Source organism: Lachnellula hyalina, assembly GCF_007821495.1.
Source record: "Lachnellula hyalina strain CBS 185.66 chromosome Unknown contig00013, whole genome shotgun sequence".
NCBI lineage: Eukaryota > Fungi > Ascomycota > Leotiomycetes > Helotiales > Lachnaceae > Lachnellula > Lachnellula hyalina.
The window spans coordinates 233,057-254,274 of NW_022157127.1; the positions used below are offsets into that span (position 1 = coordinate 233,057).

The window sequence follows — 21,218 nt, forward strand, 5'->3', positions numbered from 1 at the left end:
AGGCATTTTAGGAAGGTGCTAAAAACTCGAATTCAAGATAATTATTTGTTGGGTGCTACCAAAACCTACTCAACCCTCAATTGAAGGAATGCAGCGTACAAAAGAAAACGACCTCCTTTTCATATTTTGCCAGTTTCGAGGCATTTCGAGAGTGCGAGTTGCTTTATAAGACCCTACTGAGGCTCGTATAAAGATGATCAAGGGCTGGGTACTTGTACAGCATTTCGATTGAGCCTGTACGGCCTATCTTGTTTGTTCCGACTTGTCACGAGTCGTCGCCAGAGAAAGAGGAAAGTGGTAGTGTGGAAAGAAGCGAGAAGAAGCAAGCATGACTCGCATCAATTCCAGTGCTGTCCTGCGAGCACTTGCTCTCAGATGTCCTCCAGGAAATCCTCCAAACAACTATTGACGCTTTCTACCGTGTCTGCGAAATACTTTGTTTTTGTAGGTACTTACTGGAGCCGTAAGCCATCTTCACCGACAAGCTTTTTCCAAGGGTCCACAATCCACGCAAGAAACGTGGGCGGCCTTGGCAAATTCTCCCAAGAGGATACTAGCAATTGATCTCCGGGAATGTACGTGGGAGTGCCGATATCTCAATTGCAGCTCCTCGTACCTCATACAGTACCGCATACAGTACTGATCCAGCGGTCGTGGTTCTGACAAGTGTCGCGCATCAAGGCTTTGGCTTTAAGCAGAGGACTGGCCTGGTGCGCCAGAAGTCCCCACTTACCTAGATCGCAGCCTGTACCGGGACTTCAGGAGCCCGCCAGTCCCGCCCCGTCCATCCAGCCCAGCGCCTGGAACCGCACTACCGGTCTCAAGACAACATCAAAACATCAAACACCACGCCGGAAGAGTTTCAAGTGCTAGCTATACTCAGATATCAAGCATAGAAAACTACCACCAGCCAAGGAGACATATGTCATTTCGATCGAATTGTACTGCGAAAAGCCTCAATCCCAGCCTCTACTCAGACCCGATTACACCTTCACGTACCATGTCGAACTCTCACCACTGAGGAGTCCATCAAAGACCCGCGGCCGGGCCGCAACGATCTGATAATGGAAGCAAGGCAGATAATCAACCTGGCTCATCCAACAGTCATCTCGGCGACTGCAAGCCGACCACACTGTACACCATTTACGCTTCCTTCAAACGGGGTACTGACTTTGGGATTGTCCGAGGTCATCACTCTCACATCGGACGCGGTCTTCAGCCCAGAATGCACAGGCACTTCGGGCGATATTATTATCACAAATACGGACCCATCCTCTCCCTCGACGCTATTCGACCTCCGCGATCCCTTCTATGCTTCGACCATACCCGAGTGCTACGCGCTGGCGTCAGCGACGGTAATTGCCTACATGCTCGTGATCATGCTCTTCATCACACCGCGCACATTCTTGCATGATGGAATTGTAGTCCTGGGCCGGCGGGGCTTCACGAATGGTCCATCTGGGAGCGATGCCGGAATTGGAATTGGGGGACGGCCTTGGTTGCAAAAGGTGGCGGCGATGACTGTGGCAATATCGCTCACCATTGCTACGGCGGATACATTTCGAGTCGCCGAACGCCAGTATAATATGGGAATCATGGATGCGGGGGCATTGCAATTAGAAGTAGAGGATGGCACTGAACTCAAGGTTATCCGGGTGATATCAGATACCTTTCTCTGGCTAGCTCAAGCGCAGACCCTGATACGATTATTTCCCCGCCAAAGAGAGAAGATTATCATCAAGTGGACTGCCTTTGCGCTCATTTCACTCGACGTATTGTTCAGCATCCTCAACACCTGGGTTTACAATGGGAACTCGCGGCCCCGCAGCTTCGTGGATGCGGTTCCTGCTTTGGCTTATTTGTTTCAGCTTGCCCTAAGCCTTCTTTACTCTGCTTGGGTCATATATTATTCTATTACAAAGAGACGATACGCTTTCTATCATTCAGAGATGAAGAACATCTGTCTTGTAGCATTGCTATCGTTGGTAGCAGTGCTAGTCCCGACAGTCTTTTTTGTACTGGACATCTCAAAACCAACCCTGGCAGGCTGGGGCGATTATGTACGATGGGTTGGTGCAGCAGCAGCGAGTGTGGTGGTCTGGGAATGGGTAGAAAGGATTGAAGCTTTGGAGAGAAATGAAAAGAAGGACGGGGTTTTAGGGAGAGAAGTCTTTGATGGCGACGAAATGATCGATATTACTCCTTCATCGGATGAGGTCTGGGCTCGGAGAAATGCAAGGCGGAAAGATGATGAAGAGGAGGGAAGTGGAGGAGGGGCCACAACAAGCTCAAATGGACGAGTATGGCCTGGCATGTCTAGCCTCGCAAATCGTTATAGGTCGCGCATGGTTGCTCACCATGACGATGAAGGCAGTATCCATGGTCCTGAAAGACCACAGCAGGCAGCTAGACGAGTACCACGCCCTCGTCCCCCTCTTTGGCCAGGACGGCCTGCTCCAGCCGCAACGCCTATTAGCAGAACCGATACGGCCAGCGCTGAGAGTACGGTGTATGCTGTTCGATATCACCCGATTAGTGAAGCCACACCACCGATCAGACCTGGAATTTCGAGAAGTAGTAGTGCGGATGCTAGTAATGCGATCAGTACGTATGGAGATTTGAACGACCAGGTTAGGAAGGACGTAGCAATGGAGCAAATGGAAGCAGGATCTGAGGAATCAACTGAGAATCGTGTGGAAGCATCATGGCAGGCATTAAACCCTTTCCGGAGGAAACTGCAAAACCCTCCACCGGAAGTTTCTGCTCATGCGATGAAGGTGCAGAACCCTACCAGCATACACGGGTCTTCTGATCGGTGGAATGTTCGTGCGAAACTTGAAGGGTTCGTAGCAACCCAGGCCGAGAAGCTCCGTGAGAAAACTCGACCGGTTGTTGATGCCGCTTCTCCTCCAGTCACAGTCATCCCAGCCCCAGTTCGAAGACGGGATTTGCAAGCTACACTGGAAGAACTTGAGAGTGCCGACAGGCATGAACAGCCGCTCGCAAGTTCTACAGCTCCGAAGCCTTGGCCCAAGAGGACGTCACGTACACCGCCTGTTTCTGATGATCCAGATCCTTCTCAGCGGTCACATTCGCGATCCCAGAGATTGAGTGATCCATATACACCAGATGACCTCAGTCGACTTTCAACTCATCAGCGAGGAACTGTGTCTTTCGTTTCGGCGGGCCAACAAGACAAGGAACGACTCGCCAGTAGTCGAAACAAGCCTACTTCGCCAGTGTCGCCATCATCTATAAGAGCTGACTCGCGAGACAAGGCTGCAACTATCAATTCTCAGAGCAGCAACAACCTCGTTCGAACAGCTGCTTCGACAACTAGTTTACCGGTCCACAGCATTCCAGCGCCCCCTCGAAAGCCAAGATCGAATGACGAAGATTAGTTTTGATGGATATCTCTTTTCAGCGTGGCGTCACTTGGGTGTGTATTTTTCTGTATATGAATTGGCAAAAAGCGTATGGGGTATTTATTGGGAAGCATGGCGTTTGAAGCATAAAGTGGTGGATGGAACTGGGACAAGACTAGACGGTTGCGGAAGGGCCCGTCAAGGTGCATTTGGATAAGGGCTTTGGAGGACTGTATTGCATATATTGCATATACGCATATACATCATCATACGTAATGAAGATACCACGGGAGGGAGGGTCTTATATCTAACTAATAATTCTCAAGGGGCTACTGTATCTACTTGGTAGCCTCGAATAATGGGAAGTGAAAATAGTTGTCGTCCCATAAGGAAGGATCTTGTGAACATGTGAGCTATTGTGTATCCGAGAAATCCGGGGATATGGATACTCGGATACTCGGATTTTTGGCCCCTATCCACATACATGCACTAGCTTGCGCAGCCATGTCCAAATACAGTACTGACTATAGGCACGTCATAGGACTCTTTGAGTATAATTATAATTATTAACCACATCTCACTAATTAGTTAATACTTATTACCGCATATCATTGAGAAACTACTTATCCTAATTATCCCTCTGTGTTGAAGTCAACGCTAAGCCTTACTGTGCGTACTCTATTACTGTACACGCAAGGATCGGGGTTTAGGAAATTGGGCCGACTGCAATTTCCATATAATAAAATTCATGTCATTCTCCCCCTTCTGATTCCCACATACCTCCAATAGAAGACTTGTGGCGCGCGTTCTCTTCTCTCGACCGCCCCTTTCATATTTTATCTCTTGTAATAACTTCTTGCCTTATTCGGCCCTCGCACTTCCAGTATGCCCTCCACTGAGGCCTTTCCGCTGCTCTCTACCACCGACAAACTAGCACCCCTTCAACACAGCGTCGAAGTACCGCGAGTTCGGCGGCGCTCCAGCGGACTTGGTGGAGAGATTAGAGCGGGAGATACCAGAGTGCCCGCATTAGCAACACTAGATGTGAGGCCGCCGTCTCCGGGGACAATCAAGGTGAGTCGGGCGCGATCTTGGTGCAATCTGTTCACCAGGACTAATGATAAGCAGGCGCAAAATGAAAGCTATCGCAGGAAACCCTTCTCGAAACGGCGGAAAGCGAAATCACTCTTTGTGAAGTGGAAGAGATACGCGTTAAAGCATACTTGGGTTACTCCCCTAGCCCTCATTGGAGTTTTCTTCGCCCTGTTTGCCATCAATCCGACCGAGTCGAATCCTATACATCACTTCATCTTCCTCTCCTATAAGCTGCCTGCTGAGCCGGGGGCACCGGTCCATTATGGGAAGGGATGGTGGGACTTTGCGTTTGTGACGTTCTACATTATCGTCCTGTCCTTCACACGAGAGTTCATTATGCAGCAATGGCTACGACCCATGGCACGACGCAGCGGGCTAAAGAGCCGGGCAAAACAGTCCCGGTTCATGGAGCAGATGTATACTGCGATCTACTTTGGAGTCCTAGGACCCTGCGGACTATATGTCATGAGCCGGACGCCGGTCTGGTATTTCAATACGAGGGGGATGTATGAAGGATTCCCGCATAAAACGCACGAGGCGGATTTCAAGTTCTACTACCTATTCCAAGCGGCCTATTGGGCTCAGCAGGCGCTAGTTCTAAGTCTAGGGATGGAGAAGCCTAGGAAGGATTACAAGGAATTGGTTGGGCATCACATCACGACCCTCTTCCTCATTGGACTAAGTTACAGATGCCATTTCACGTATATGGGCCTCGCAGTGTACACCACGCATGATATCAGTGATTTCTTCCTGGCTGTAAGCACCTCTACAACCGTGTATAAGCAATGCCTGCTAACATACATACTCTAGACCTCCAAAACCCTGAACTACCTCGACCATCCATTGGTCGGACCCTATTTCGGATTCTTCATTGTCGCCTGGTGTTACCTCCGGCATTACCTTAATCTCCGCATCCTCTGGTCAGAATTCAACGAATTCAAGACCGTAGGACCATACGAGCTAGACTGGGAGACAGAACAATATAAATGTGATCTCTCACATTGGATATCCACCTTCCTGCTTGCAAGTCTGCAAGGCCTGAACATATTCTGGCTGTACTACATTCTGCGCATCGCATACCGCTTCTTGTTCTACAATGTGGCCGAAGATGACAGATCAGATAATGATGAGAATGAGCTGGCGGAAGAGCAGAGATTGGACGCCCTGTCACGCTCGGGCGTGGATGCTGTAGCCGGGCCGAAAGTTCTGCTTAACGGATCGCCAGTGCAGGAGAACGGCAAGGAGAACGGCAAAGCTAATGGGAATGCCAATGGCAAGGCGAACGGCACGACTAAGGTCCGAACGGACGGCTTGACGAATCGGAAGACTACCACGCGGAAAGCTGCGCGGAAAGCGTGAAACGCCCTCTCGGAAGTATGAGAGAATCCGTTTGGATGCGGGGGCTTCTCGGTAGCAAGATCTATTACGATCGATTGGAGAAGGGACTTGCGGATGCCGACTTTTGAGGCTCCGATGCTGGACGACATGAACGATGTGATGTAGTGAAGTCCGCTTGAGAGGGTATGAGAGACTGGTGCTGCTGGTCTGTGACTGTCGTTACGAAGCCATGTTAGCACTGCTTGGGGTTGGTCCTAATAGAATAGAGGATCTCGGAAATCTGTACATCATTCGTTTCCTGTATTGATTATGGCTCATTAATAAATATAATAGAAACTGATAAAACTATAGAGAACCATACCATTGATTTGTGCATTTGATCCGGGCGCTTTTTTGACATTCAGCCTGCTCTAGCGAAGAACCCCTTTCCTTCTCGCTTCACTCTCCCACCCCGAGTAATTCAGAAGGTCCATTTTAACTCCCACCCTGTGTTGCAGCTTCCTCTATTGAAGTTGCTACGTAAGGAAGCCTTGCAGTAGATAGACAGAAAGAAGCAGCACTAACTAGTAATATCCCAGGCGGTGTGGGATTTTAAAAGTCGATGATAATAAATATCGCTCGCTTTGGAAGTCTAGTATAAAGAAGATAATGAAGGATGATCACGGCCATAAAGCACCATAGGAGTCAAGAAGCAAAGCAGCCAGTTGGATTTCTGTCAGAGAAAGTTGCAACTACAAGCCTTCTTGACAAAGGCGAGACGGACACTGTGTAAACTATTAAGAATGGGCTTAGTAACAAGTAAACACGGGTTTGGGGAAAGAAAACGTCTTGACGAATTTACCAGGCCGAGTAGCATATAACTACTAGAATGAATATTGTTTTATGGTCCCCGCGATAGTGCCTTGTTGATTGTAGATGTGCAAGATAGATTCAATCCCCCGTTGAATATTTTAAAATCTGGAGAGTTTGGTTGTTGATACAACACCCTCCTCGATAGTCTATTTTGCTACTAACCAAGGGATCATTACAGTCCTAATCTCAATGATCAACTATATATCTGTGACCTTGAGTACACAATGAAAGTGTCTTCCCTGCAAATAAATAGCATGTAGCTTGGACTGATACTCCGTCTAATGGCTCTAAGCCAGTATTGTATATCAAGCAAGTAACGACTATGTAAAAGGATTTCGTAGCCGTCTATGGATTACAGGGGCCGACGAGTATAAATCAGAGTCTAATTGTTCTAAACATGTGATACATGTCTGTCCTCGGCCTGCTTTAGCCAAGGAATCAAGCTTACAAGGAAGCAAGCACAAGCATTTAGAACAACAACTAGGAGGATGGAGGGTACTGTGACTTCGAGGGAGGAGGCAGATGGAAGGCGGATAATCTATATCAGTATGTGGTGCCAGTACTTGAGTGATACGGTGACACTTGGCCAACCCATAATGGAGACTGCCTAAAGAAGTTCAATGCACAGCTCAACAATGTATCATACAATTTCAATTTTGCGTACACTAGGGAATCCTCTAAGCAAAGATAACATACGAGGAGACAACTCGCTTCGCACTGCATGACTTCCAAGCGTGAACTCCTGATGCCCAGGGCGGGGACATGCACCTGTCAAAAAAGGTGCACTCGCCTTGCCCGCTTTGTAGAACACAACGGGGTTTTACTGCAATGAACATGCCCAACAAAAGGATTTCTGTTGACCGCAAGTTCATTGACGTGGCTTGTGGGGCAATGAAGCAGATGCCAATGTGCTTTAGTTCCATCTATATACCGGACTTTGTGTATATAGTTCTCCATGTCACGTATACTTGACGTGGAGAATGGCAAGTTTGGGAAAGACTTTCGAACTCTTTGCGTCCATAGTCCTTACACATCCCGCATGTGAAAGGAAATGCACTGGCATGGGATAGGTTACAGCACAGGATGAGTAGCTTGTTTTGCCGTGCCTTGCAAGGCCAAAAATCGAAAGCTGTTGTGCTCTGCTCTGGGTCATGGTCCTGTACTTTCGTCAAAGCCAATGAATAAAAAAAAACCAGGCGGTTAGTAGCTTCACCCAACCCGCAAATTTCCTGGCTAACTGGGATTAAGTACTCTGCTTTACAGCTTATAACTCTCATGCCAGCCCGCATCCAAACTTTCGAGTGGTGCGGAGGAGAACGCCCGCTGCTACACAGAGGTTCTTCTTCTTCCTAGACACGTCACTGGCAGTGGCTTATAAGGAACCTCCCTCTATCATAGAGGCAGGATACGCGACCTACCCCTGAGATCAATTGAGGACCACCCAGAGTTCAACGCAAAACACACTTTTCTGATCGTCCTACTTGGACAAAAAGAGAAGTGTCAAAGCAAGGAATAACAGGCAGCAAGCAGTTGTCTCGATCAGATAGCCTTTCCCGCTTGCAACTCTGCAGGCTCATCAGGCTGTCAACGTCGCGTTGAGACATGCACCACAACTCGCAAGACGTTCATTGTACAACAATGAAACATCTTCAACTGCATGCAAAGACAGCAGTTTCCCTCCTCTCGAGCGGCGGAATGAGCCTCGCCGAAGTGCTGCATTGGAGCGCATAATCGTCCATCAAATTCGTCAGCACCCAAAAGCATAATTGGCCCCCAGCGACCCGCCGCCTTGCTGACAGGGCCATATCCTCATATTCTATATACAGGCAGTCCAACGGGAGCTCCGATCGGCAATGGGTCGATGCCCAATACTCGCTGGCCTCCACTTCCCAACTTGAAGTCTCTACCCCATCTGGAGGAATTGCCATCGTGGCTTTTCAGCAGCTCTTGCTGTTGAGAGCCGTAGACAAGCCTTCTTTCTTCGAGACCGGCTTGGCAAAGGTTACTTGCTGCCAATGATCATCTTGTCAACCGCTTAGATCCGCGATAATTTCTGGGGAAGCTATCCATCTACCCGGGATCCCAGTCTGCAGTACGACATTGGGCAAGAATATATACGAGAGAGTACAAGGCACCGGGGTTGAGATTCGTCGATGTTCTCATCATCTGAACAAGACAGGTCACTGCCGTCGCCAAAAGACCTATGATTGAAGCCTGATAGCTTTCTTGGACATGTATGGCTTAAAGGCAGGAGAACAAGTACGTGGGTCTCTCTTTTGTACGTACCACGCTGGCTGTTGCACCGAACACGATAGTCGATGCAGGGCTCAGTGGATCAGATACTCTTAATTCGATTGCCACAAGACGTCTGAGATGATCGTTTAGTCGGAAAAGGAGAAAGGAGAAGGCACGGAAGGCGGGAGGAAGGTTCCTGCACACCGCTTCAATGATGGATATCTGTACTCGGAGATACATGCCAATGACAGCTGCTTTTATGGAACGTAGCTACGTCGTCACACAGGATACACATGCGACCGTGTGCGACCTCGGATCAACAGCATAGGAGCGTCTCTCATCGTTGCTTTGATCTGATAAAAAATGCTCTACACCTTGATCTGGGGGTGGTGGATTGGGTATATACGCGTTGAGACAACTGATGGAATACCTACCCATAGCAGTGTATATTGGGCAGCCACACTTATGGGCGCCTGCGCATGACGCAGATGAGGCACGAAAGAAAGCATCCAGTGGTAAGATAGATAGATATCTTGTGGAGGGGGGCTGGAGGCTGATCGGTGATGGGAGCGCTGGACGGGGAAGAGGCCGTCTCCTACCCGGAAAACTGGTATGCATGCACGGAAGAAATGATACGGAAGCGGATGCTGTGCCGTACCGTACCGACGTTTGTTCGTTTTGCAGCTTGCAGCTTGCAACTTGCACCTACCCTGCTGCATCAATATGCTTGTGGAGCTCTAGGCCTAGGACGATGGGGTGGTGGGTGCTGCAAGAACCACATGTCAAAAGGCTTCGTCAGGCTATACACATCAGAGGTACATCAGAAGGTACAGCAAGAAGCCTGTACGTGGCGTACCCAAGCTACGAGTCACATTACATTACATACCTCACAGGAGCAGGCGCCCCAACACAAGTTGTAGAAAGGAAGGTAACCAACAGTGCAAACAGAACAGACAGACAGACAGACAGACAGGCAGGCGGGCAGGCTGGCTCAGAGCATTTAGTTTTACGGAGTACTCTCTGCCGCCCGCCCCTCCCCAACCGCTCCCCTGTTTCTCTATCCGCTTGGTTCTGGACGAGGCGCGGCTGTTGTGCAAGGCTGCGTGCTGACTGGCCCGCGGACCGGGGCAAGCGCTGAGACAAATTGCTGACTGGCAAACTACTAGGCGACGGCTGGACGGATGGTAGGTGGCTCACTTGAACCCCTGTTGGGCTTGTGGCACTTGACGTATCGAACATTGAGGGGATGGAGGGGGAGGATGGAGGGGTTCGAAGGGAAGCGAAGTTGGAGATGAAGGGGAAAGGGGGAGGCATCCTCCGTAAAAATGAGATGAGAGGGCTGAGGATCACCTTGCCTATCTTAAGGTACCACCTGGCAACTGGCACCTGGCACCTGGCCTCGAGCAGGGCAGGGCAGGGCAGGGCAGGGCAGGTACCGAACCTACACGAATGGGAGGGATTGCAATTATCCGCCATACAGTACAGTGCAGTACGGCGGTACAGCAGTACAAGCAAGCCATGCTCAACGGGATCATTGGGGTCACTGGGCTTTATGAACCCTGAACCATGGAATAAGAGTACGGTGGGACTGGCTACTGGCTATTGGCTATTGGTATTGGCTATTGGCTACTACTGACTACTGGCTGGAACTGGTACTGGCACTGGGCATTGGAACTGGGTCTACCCCTATACGCTGCATTTAGGCAAGTGCCTTCCGAGCCCCTTCCGCAGCCCTGAAAAGTCGAGAACTAGTGGGATGGCGCCTGCTCTGTTTGGTTCTGCTATGTGTTGCATATACAGAGTTACAGTACAGGGCGTGTTAATAATATTCCAGCAGGTGCTGTACTGTATAAAATCCAAGTATATCATACCATGCTAGTCATATAATATAGACCAATATAGGTATACCTATGTACATGTACATGTATATGTATATATGTATATATCGATATATAACTAATCTGTTTCTGCTGGGACTCAAGCCAGATCCAGAAACCCTTTGGAAACAACGCTGATCAAATCCACCCACTCTCTGCTCTGTGGCCATCTAGAACCTCCCATCCCCACTTGGAGGCTTCTCATGATCAGACAAAACACTGGAACCTCTTCTTATTATTGTCCCATTCGATAACATATTCACCTATACCGTCCGCACCGTAGTTTCGATATTCCCCGAGCGCAAGGCGGTGAGATTCCATACTCGATCGGATCTGCCAAAAACAGCTGCATTGATCTTGACTCGACTACTCGACTCGACAGCAATCGACCGCGACCACTCACGTTTCGAGGTACACCCAACTTACTACTAGTACTGCCGTCCGTTTCTATCTAAAATCTTTGGTGCTTCAACTTCTCTTCTCTTTGGCGTGGAGCCGTTCCGCAGCAAGCAAGCAAATAATACATACCACCCGATAGCCGTCCATTGCTTAGTCCCCCTGCTCCTAATTCACTGCCCTCCTGTTCTTTCTGCCCCGTGGGTCGTTTGCTCCACCTGTCCTGCCTGGTCCAGACTTCAATTTCACTTTCGTTCGTCCTTGCCTTGCGGTGTTTGCGGTCCGGGCAAATACTGTAAATCTATCGAGCCCCTCCTTAGGTTGATCTTCCACGCCAGTCCTGGTGGTCCCTCCCCAACAGAGTAGATCAGATAACTCACAGCCACGCCCACCAAATATCTTAAGGTATTCTCCCCCGCCCATTACTCCGTACCATCCACTTTCTACTTCTCTGAGGTAAGTATACGTCACATGGCCCTTCCAATTGTCCTACTGTACAAGCACAATACAAGCCACAACGCTGACGATCTGGTGACTCTCGTAGTGGCAACAGCCTTATTTAACACCTCGGGAAGCGCCACGCTTCTTCTACTACTGTTACCTCTCTCTGTCCTGTCCCAATCGAATGGGGTCATGAGCAGCTCACGATCTCTTCACGAAACGGATATCTGATGTGGGAAGGAGGGTACCGATCATAATAATAAGCTGTCATGGCTGGAGAACGGGTCGAGCTGAGCTCGCACCCTTGGAATAATGGAACCTCGACAAGCGCAGAACTTCTCGATGTCGTTCACTTCCATTATGCATGGGTGCTATTCATCGTCTTCTTGGCATCATTCGTTACCAATACTGTGCTTACTGCTGAACCCTCTGCCGAATCCAAAGAACGCATTCTTACAGGACCTGGAGGAAAGCCATTACCACGCTCCGCTCGCAAGTACAAGGAGGAATTGCAAAGAAAGAAGAAGCTCACGGACTTCAGTCCCTCCCGCAAGAACCTCTTCCTCTGCCTATCTGCTGGAGTGCTTGCCACCTTCATTGCCAATGGCGCCAACATTGTTATACATGCCCTCACCAAGCGTGAGGAAGGCTGGTGGTGCGGTCAAGCAACCGCCGTAAGCTGCATCCAAACCAAACCCTGCCAAATTGCTTCTGCTAATCACACAGTGAATGCAGATATACGTTTGCGCTTCTGCCTTCTTTTACAGCATATTCCTCATCTCCCTGGTTGATACAACGCCTTCGCCAAGTATTGCACATCAGCTTACCTGGGTGGTGGCCCTCATCGGGGAAATCATACTGTTAGCAGGCACAACCGCGCTCTATTCCACCCCGCACGAAGAAGTCAACTCTCTGCCGAGAAAAAACCACGAAATACAGAGGTCGTTTGACGAGTGGGAAATCTTCGAAGTCGTTGTGGACGCTGTGCGGGTGATGCTTATCATTTTCCAGATCGGATTCTACACTTTATTCTCCCTCGAACGCCTTTACAAAAGTAGATATCCAAGTCGACCCAACAGTTATCTTGACGAGCATGCACCTCTCCTTATCAATGGCCATGCTAACGGCAACGGCCATGTGCATGGAAATGGATCCATTCCAAACGGTCATGGTGACACGGGCTCGGAAGGCTGCAGGACTGCGAATGGGAGTACGCGCGCACCATCAGAGAATGGGAATGAAAGTGGTAGCCGTCAAAGCCTAGATGAAAACCCAGCTTTCTACAAACCCACGACTGCGCCGAATAAGACATGGTGGGAGTACCTCAGAGGCTATTCTCTTTTCTTCCCCTACTTATGGCCCAGCAAATCTCTCCGGCTCAAAGTTGTTGTTCTACTTTGCTTCATCCTCGTGGTCTTGCAGAGACTTGTGAATATTGCTGTGCCCCTGCAGATAGGGACTGTTACGAATGAATTGTCGAGAAAGGATGGTGGAGGAATGCCGTGGAAATCGATATCCCTTCTGATTGTCTTCAAATTTCTCCAGGGCACGTCTGGCATTCTAGGTGCTCTTCGATCGGTCCTCTGGATTCCAATTTCGCAATATTCATACAAGGCCTTGACTACAGCATCCTTCGAGCATGTCCACGGTCTCAGCCTCGACTTCCACCTAGGCAAACGAACTGGGGAGGTTCTGTCTGCCCTTAGTAAAGGCAACGCAATCAACAATTTCCTCGAGCAAGTTACATTTCAAGTAGTCCCCATGGTATTCGACCTCGGGGTAGCAATCATCTACTTTGGAATAGCGTTCGATGCCTACTATGCCCTTGTTGTCGCCATTATCACCTTTTCTTACTTATACTTAACCATTCGCATGGCACGATGGCGGTCCGAACAACGACGGCAGATGACGAACCTGAGCAGAGAAGAAGACGCAGTGAAGAACGATTCACTGACTTCGTACGAAACCGTAAAGTACTTCAACGCCGAGGAATATGAATTCGATCGATATCGACAAGCCGTTACCGCTTTCCAGAAGATGGAGTACAAGGTCATCACCTCGCTCAATATACTTAATATCTCTCAAAACACAGTGTTTATGGCAGGCCTCCTCATCACCTCCTTTATATCAGCGTATCAGGTCACCACCGGCATTCGTCAAGTTGGTGATTTCGTCACTCTTTTGACATACATGGGCCAGCTCCAACAGCCTTTGAACTTTTTTGGATCATTCTATCGCTCCGTTCAAAGCGCCATGATCAGCGGCGAGCGTCTTCTAGAGCTTTTCAAAGAGCAGCCGTCCGTTGTCGATTATTGTAATGCCGTGGCTATGCCAACGTGCGAAGGCCAAATACGTTTCCAGAATGTAAAATTCTCGTACGACACGCGCAAGCCGGCATTGGAAGACCTAAGCTTCACTTGTCGACCTGGCACCACAACTGCCTTCGTTGGCGAGTCGGGAGGTGGGAAGTCCACAGTATTCAGGCTTCTATTCCGCTTCTACAATGCGCAAGACGGCAGTATTCAGTTAGATGGAAGTGATATTAATAACATCACTATTGATTCGCTGAGACGCCACATAGGAGTGGTACCTCAAGACACGGTTCTGTTCAACGAAACACTAATGTACAACTTGAAGTACGCCAACCAGAACGCCACTGACGAAGACATTTTCGCTGCGTGCCGAGCGGCCTCGATTCACGACAAGATTCTGGCTTTCCCAGATGGCTACAATACCAAGGTTGGCGAACGTGGTCTTCGTCTGAGCGGTGGTGAGAAGCAACGAGTTGCGATTGCCAGAACGATCATCAAGAACCCCCGTATCATTATGCTTGATGAAGCGACCGCTGCATTGGACTCCGACACCGAGCAAAACATACAAAATGCTCTCAGTACCTTGTCTGAGGGGAGAACTATGCTTGTCATCGCGTAAGTCTCTTTCCCGGAATCTCTCATCTCGTTTACTAACATCTCGAAAGGCATCGATTATCAACTATCACGACGGCTGATCAAATCCTCGTCCTGCATGCTGGAAAAGTTGCAGAGTCAGGCACCCATCAAGAACTCCTAGCTATGAAAGGCCGCTATCACAATATGTGGCGAAAGCAAATTCGAGCCGAACAGGCAGCGGAGCAAGCATCACGAGCAGTAGCGAAGGCGAATGCTCTCAGAGAAGCTGCTATGGATCGACCTGGGTCTTCTGGTAATGAGGGAAGCCCAAGCGAGGATGTCAGCGAAAGTGAAGCCGATCCACGCACCAGTGGCAATGGTCTAGGAGCACCAAGTTTAGCCTCTAGAGCCCTTGTCCGAGCCGCAGAGAACATGCGGGATAGCACGCCATCCGTCACTGGCTCCAACGTCGACACACTGGTTGATGAGAGAGGTGACGAGAACACGTCTTCGGATGGCGAAGCTGGTGATGTGGACCCAACCCGCAGCCTTCCGACAGAAAGGCGGAACTCATCCACCCGGAACTAGGCATCTCGTAGACAAAGGACATCTCGTAAGCTGAGGGATTTTGGCCACGTGCGGAGGAATTAATAGGGCATTTTGGAGCCTGACAAAAAAAAACAAAGACAGCGGATCTTTTTAAGATCAAGTGAGCATAGCATACCTCGCCACGGCGAGGCAAAGAAGAGCGTTTTTATTTCTTGTGTTTACTTATTAATGAATGGAGGGGACGGGGTGGGCAAATGAGGAATGGCTTTACGAGATATAAAATGGAGCATGGTTTGGCGGTTAGCGTTGCTTTTGACCTTTTTGCTTTTTTAATGTCCCCCAACCGGGGGTAGAGGGGTGGGGGTGGGGTTGGCAGCGGTGTATACAAAAGAACAGCGGTGAACAAAGTGCGTTTACGGCGGCGGTAAGGCTCTAAAAAGAGTTTAGATAATTCGATGCAAATCAATCTCAACATCATGCCTCTCTTGCATTTGCATTCCTTCTCGAGAAGACCAAGATGCCATCTCCTTCATTCCTCGTCCCTCGTCCTCATCCCTCATCCCTATTCCATATTTACTCTTGCGTTCTCCTCTTTGACAGCGTCTGGAAAGATCTTCTTATTACTCGGATACTTGGCATCAATGGATGGATGGATGAATCTTTTGCTCTTTCTCCCATCCATGAACATGACTTCCAATGTGCCCAGGACTCCTTCTTTCACTATCAGACCTGTGGTATGTATGTATATACATTACATCCCCTTCCTACGGTCCGCATCTTCCTGCTTCCTTCCTCATCTCATGCGTAACGTCTTTGTCTCAAGAATTACTTTTTCAAATACATACATACATATATATATACATCTCTACTCACCCACCCACTCACTCAAAAATAATGACTATGATATCAAGACATGCATTTATATTATCTCAATCAAAAGTAGTCGGCTACACGCTACATTCATTCATTTATTCATTTGTTCATTCTAATCCTCCTCTGTTTTTCTTTTTGAATACGTGAGTGACTACACGATTCCATACAAGTGATTATTAGAAGTAGTTCGTACTATAACCTTCCCTTCCTTCCTTCCATGCATGCCCCTTCCGCTATGCTATGCTATGCTATGCTATGCAATCCAACCAGCTAACTCGTCGTCGAAATTCAATACGAACTGAGTGAGCACCAGGCTCAAACGAATGATGGATCAAACCATAGTTATATATACACTTGAATCCCCGTCCCTATCCCTTATACAATACAATATATCAAAACATCTCATATAATCTCATCTGAGACCCGTCTTCTTATTCAAAACCACGCTCGGAACTCTCGAGCCACGCGAGATCTGTATCTCCTCACCAGGATGAAACTTAAACACAGGATCTTCGCTGATATTCCGTTGGTGATTCAGCCCAGCATGTACTTGTACAGGCATCGCTGGTACATCAGGGACTTGGCCTTGGACCTTTTGCTGTTTCTCCACTTGTACACGTCCAGTCTGTTGCGCTACCCAGGACGTCACTGATCGGAAGCGCGGCGCGGACTCTTCCGAAGTCGTCGTGTAGACTGTATCTCGTTGTCCTTGTCCTTGAATTTGACTGCGTGCCCACGAGAATCGATTTGCGGTAGCTGGGTTCTGGAATTGGGATTGAGATTGCCGGTATGTTTGCCGGGAGTTGGGGTTCGTGGACCCTTCAAGCATGATGAGACCGTCGCCGAACCCGGACGACAGAGATGAGAGGTAACTCATATGGCCGACCTGGTTTTGGCTCGGCTCATGGATGTTTGAGGTTTGGTGCGAGGCGAATGTATTTTGGGAGCGCATCGTCTGGTTGGCGTCAGAAATTTGCCGTGATAGCTCGTTTTGGGTTAGTGGGCTGATGTTGTAGAAGGCTTGCGTGGTGGAAATTGGTCCTTCTTGAGGAGATGGTATATATGTTGATGGACTTGGGTTGTTTGGGAGCGCTCTCGGGCTCTGGGTCGGCTCCTGCGCTCCACGTGATAGTGTTGCGGCGGGTATTGATAAAGGTGGTAGGGAAACCGGGGAGAAGAAGCCATTCATTTGTCGTTCTGCTGGAATGGACTTCTCATCGTGGGGATAGCTATAGGGTTCTACTTCTGCTTCACCGGGGTACTTTGGGGGAGCATCGGTGGAGTATTGGTCGTCCCTTCGCCAGCCATATAAATCACGGTTTCCTCCTTTGCGTATTTTCCGGTTTCTGAACTTTGAAAAGGCATCGATCTTCTTCATACGCAGAATGAGTAGTATTCCCGCTACAATGATGATAATAGCGCCTATATTTGGCTATTAGTTTCGGACTTTGAATATTAGTGATAGAGTAGAACGTACCAATTGCCCCAACGGCAATCAAGAGACCCTCAGCCGTGGGAGATAAGCCATTGCCTTTTTGTTTCCTTATACCGTTAAGTTTACCACCGTGTCGCCCTGGCTCTGGCGTATGGCTGGGTACAGCAAGTGTTGTTGAAAAAGACCCCGCAACTTCTGGCACCGCACTGGGAGGCAAACCGGTCGGCGTAGATCCGACTATGCTGGGACTTGAAGTAGCCTCCACGCTCGGAAAATTAGGAGGTCTATCTGTATTTACCCCATCTCGTGGCTCGCTTTGTGTAGCCGTGACCGACGGCAAGGCAGGTTGAATATACAAAGAAGACGTAGTGGGAATTAATGAAGTGAAAATCTGTCTAGAGTTAATATTTCGCTCTTGATGTATAGCTGCTTACTTACTGTATTTGATGATGGTAAGGTTGGGCTGGAAGAAATTACTGCTGGCGATGGAGTGGGTGTTGAGATTATGATAATCGTGGTTGGAGCAGTCGTCACTGCTGCAGGAGCCAGAAATGTTGTCGGAGATGTGACTCCAGTACTGACTTGTTGAGTTGAAGGGGGAGGGGGAGGAGGAGGAGGAGGAGGGGTAGAGGGACGGTTCCGGGGCTCGCAGTTGGACTGCTGCCATTGTTGTCAGCCTCTCCATCATCTCCTTTGCCCTTATTTTTGCTGGTATCTCCACCCTTTTCGCCTGGACTGACGTTCGGACTCGGATCTTTCGGCTTGCTATTGCCTGTACCCTCGCCAATTCCTCCATCTCTTTTTTCACCATCACCTGCCCTCTTCTGTTTTAAAGATATGTCCTCAACTAAACCATGCCGCCGTCTTAAATCTTCCAAAGAGAGTTGATTTGGATCTATTGGCGCCATCGTCGTGTTCATCCTCTGCACAATAATCGCAGCCCCTTCTCGTGGTACGCCAGAATGATGAAACAATCAAGCATACGCCGATGCTCTCAAATGGGAGAAAATAATATAGTAGTCGCTGAACTGAAAAGCACCAAAAACAAGCACCGTGAGAATAGAAATCACGAGCCAGCCGTATGAAGAACAAAAGTTGGGGGAAAAGCGAACGAAGAAAGGATGGAAAAGAGAGGGTGTATCAGGGTTGAAGATCTTTAGGACATGGTGATGGGTGGGGCCAAGATCATAAGATGGCAGAGGGGTACAGTACTAGTAGATGAAAAGTCACGGCGCATTCTCAGGTAGAGAACGCGGAGGATTGATGCACCAGTGGGACGGAACGTCTGTTGGTGCATAGAGGGGGTCTTTGGGTTACACTTGCAGCCGGTTCACATATTGAAGGCCCCATACGAGCACGCAGGACTCGTCTCTGCTTCAACATGGCACGCCAGGCCTAAGGAGGCGTTACCAAAGTCTGGCTCTCACCATTTACCACTCCTCAGGCTGATCCAGTGGCCCATTTCCCCACAGCTGCAGTCGCAGACCGCGTGAGGAGGCCATCTACTAACCAGTTTCGTAGACATGAGACCTAGAAGCACAAGCAAATGCAGAGCTAGACTCAGACACAGTACTGTAGTAGCTGCTAGGCGAACACAAGGAGGCTCGTGAGGCGATGAGCCAGAACTGCAAGGCATTACCTCCGTACTGTATGGTGATGTGGATGGAGTGGAGGATTATCTGCCGTTGTCTGGGACAGACATCGTGTTTCGAAGGTGAAGCCCCTGTTACAGGATCCGCGTCAGTGCGCCTCCTGTACTGTACTCCGCACCCTTATTTTCGGAACATTCGGGTGCGGCTCACGAACACAAGGCGCCAATTCGAACCACCATCTTGGTTGTTTGGGGCAGATTTTGACGATTCTTTATTGTTGTCAGAGCCTCAGAGGCCGGAATAGCTTCATAGCAAAATACAATTCCTGGGTGGTACTCCATCCTTCAGCCAAAACCTCACGCCAAAGCTTCCTCAGCCAAGCCAGTGCTGGTGCATTCCTCATGTCTTGAGGTCGGCCATGAATAATAATCTTCTTATCACGCTGTCAATGCTGTGAGCAAGTTTGATATAACCGCTGCCGTAATTTCAGGCTCTGAACCTCCTCGAGCCTTGTTGCGAATAGATCTATCTCAGTGTTCTGGCTCAAACTGGAACGGAACGAGATCTGTGTGACTGTGTCCGACCGAGAGCAATTGATATCAAGATGCCAATCGAGATTACCCCCCTTACAGAGTCCGACATACCAGGCGCTGTGACTGCAATCCAAGAAGCCTTCAAAGATGATCCGTATAACAACTGGGTTTACAACGATCGTGCCAAGGTGAGTAATTCGCACTTCATGTCTCTGATTGATGCCTCATGGGTGTCCTTGAGATGCCCCGGGGGCCTCCCCGCGTTAGCACAGCCTTTGCCGGTGCTCTCTATCCGCCTCATTCCTGAGGCCATTGATTGAGAAGGCGGTCGTTTCTAGTAGAAGCACATTCTCTGAAAATCTATTGGCGGCGAATCTTGCTCATAATAGATTATCCTGGATTTGGTTTCAACTGACGTGGCCGAAAGCTTGATCTGAACAGGAATCGGGTCTCTCTTGGCATTCGGTGTCGATGGGGGGTTCGTAATGCTCTCTTCTACGTAGCAAAAGACACCAATGCCAATGATGAGGTGCTCGGAATAGCAATGTGGATGCCTCCAAGGCCGTCTGCACAGAAGGAGACGTGGGGAGAGTGGTTTGAAGGGTGGAAAATGTGGGCCCAACAAGTGAGGATGAATATTTGGTATGGTAGAGGTGGACTTAATGTGAAGGTACGTGTATTTGTTTCATTGTCTGTTGAAACAAAATATAGACGAACCCGGGGCTGTGTCCGAGGCGCATTTCGCATTAACACGCAAGGCATACTTCCGTTGAACTTGTCACATCGCTGAGTGTTTCCTGGAAATGTGTTGATGGGAAGATGGCACTCACGCGTGGCCAACGTGAAATTACGTACGACTTCTTTTTCATCGGCAAAGAGGGAAGGAATAGTGCACGTCTCTCCACTGGCCTTGGATCATTCTTTCCTTTCTGGTTCACTCGTAACAAGGTACATTTGCGAAATATGGGCCAATGGGTTGCGCTTTCCTTCACAAGTCGTCCCTGTTTGGAAATTGAAGGCGTGTTTTTCATCGTTTATCTGCTCTGAGAATATTGCTAATACAACCTAGCGATATTACATATGGAAGGAAAAACAAACAGAAGCCCAGTCTGAAATCTGGACAGATCCTAGCGGTTATTACTTCCTGAATATCATGGTCGTACTTCCAGGACAGCAAGGCAAAGGAATAGGGAAAGCATTGGCTCGAGAGGTGACGAAACTCGCCGATGAAGAAGGGAAGAGGTGCTATTTAGAGTCCAGCAGGGATGTCCCTAACACGAAGATATATGAAGCCATGGGCTTTCATTTTGTGAAGCAGATGGATTGTGATGATGGGGGAGAGGTATGCAGACTCTATTGTATGGTAAGAGAGCCACAGATAGTGTCCTCGGGAGATGCGGAATAGGCAAAGCGCCAAATATTGTTTCCTAGAAAGCTTCATCAGAGCGTGATCATAGCAGCTCCTTACTTTTGATAATTTCTGGGTGAAAGGAACGTCTTATTCGTACTTCTGTCCATAGGTTTACCTAGGTAGCCCGCTGGATTGCTGCGTGAAGGTCCAGCGGGAAGGCCCGGGCTGAGCTAATAAAGCAGAGAGATGCCACGGAGCAAAGGAGCTTTTGGCAATATTTGCCAGTCCCAATCCGGGTACAGCATAATTGTCATCCTTGCGGCGCATATGGAAATGTAAGAGTCAACAAAGACTTGGGAATGGGATCAGGTCAAGAGGCTCATAAAGCAAATCTCTCG

General features: G+C 48.9%; 4 protein-coding genes across 4 annotated transcripts; all 4 read left to right on the forward strand.

Moving 5' to 3' along the window:
• Positions 1 to 1,064: 1,064 nt before the first annotated feature.
• On the forward strand, positions 1,065 to 3,401 carry palH (pH-response regulator protein; the record flags this gene model as incomplete). Its single annotated transcript, XM_031146764.1, has 1 exon — positions 1,065 to 3,401. The coding sequence occupies one exon, from the start codon at positions 1,065 to 1,067 to the stop codon at positions 3,399 to 3,401; it is 2,337 nt and encodes a 778-aa protein (XP_031008637.1).
• Positions 3,402 to 4,250: 849 nt separating this feature from the next.
• On the forward strand, positions 4,251 to 5,819 carry FUM17_1 (Sphingosine N-acyltransferase-like protein; the record flags this gene model as incomplete). The annotated part of the gene is made up of 3 exons (XM_031146765.1): positions 4,251 to 4,439; positions 4,494 to 5,216; positions 5,271 to 5,819. 3 exons carry the CDS (start codon positions 4,251 to 4,253, stop codon positions 5,817 to 5,819), a joined length of 1,461 nt encoding a protein of 486 aa, XP_031008638.1.
• Positions 5,820 to 11,868: 6,049 nt separating this feature from the next.
• On the forward strand, positions 11,869 to 15,075 carry aclQ_1 (ABC transporter; the record flags this gene model as incomplete). Its single annotated transcript, XM_031146766.1, has 3 exons — positions 11,869 to 12,273; positions 12,335 to 14,526; positions 14,577 to 15,075. 3 exons carry the CDS (start codon positions 11,869 to 11,871, stop codon positions 15,073 to 15,075), a joined length of 3,096 nt encoding a protein of 1,031 aa, XP_031008639.1.
• Positions 15,076 to 19,540: 4,465 nt separating this feature from the next.
• On the forward strand, positions 19,541 to 20,874 carry LHYA1_G001788 (uncharacterized protein; the record flags this gene model as incomplete). The annotated part of the gene is made up of 3 exons (XM_031146767.1): positions 19,541 to 19,657; positions 19,897 to 20,139; positions 20,539 to 20,874. 3 exons carry the CDS (start codon positions 19,541 to 19,543, stop codon positions 20,872 to 20,874), a joined length of 696 nt encoding a protein of 231 aa, XP_031008630.1.
• Between the last annotated feature and the right edge of the window lie 344 nt (positions 20,875 to 21,218).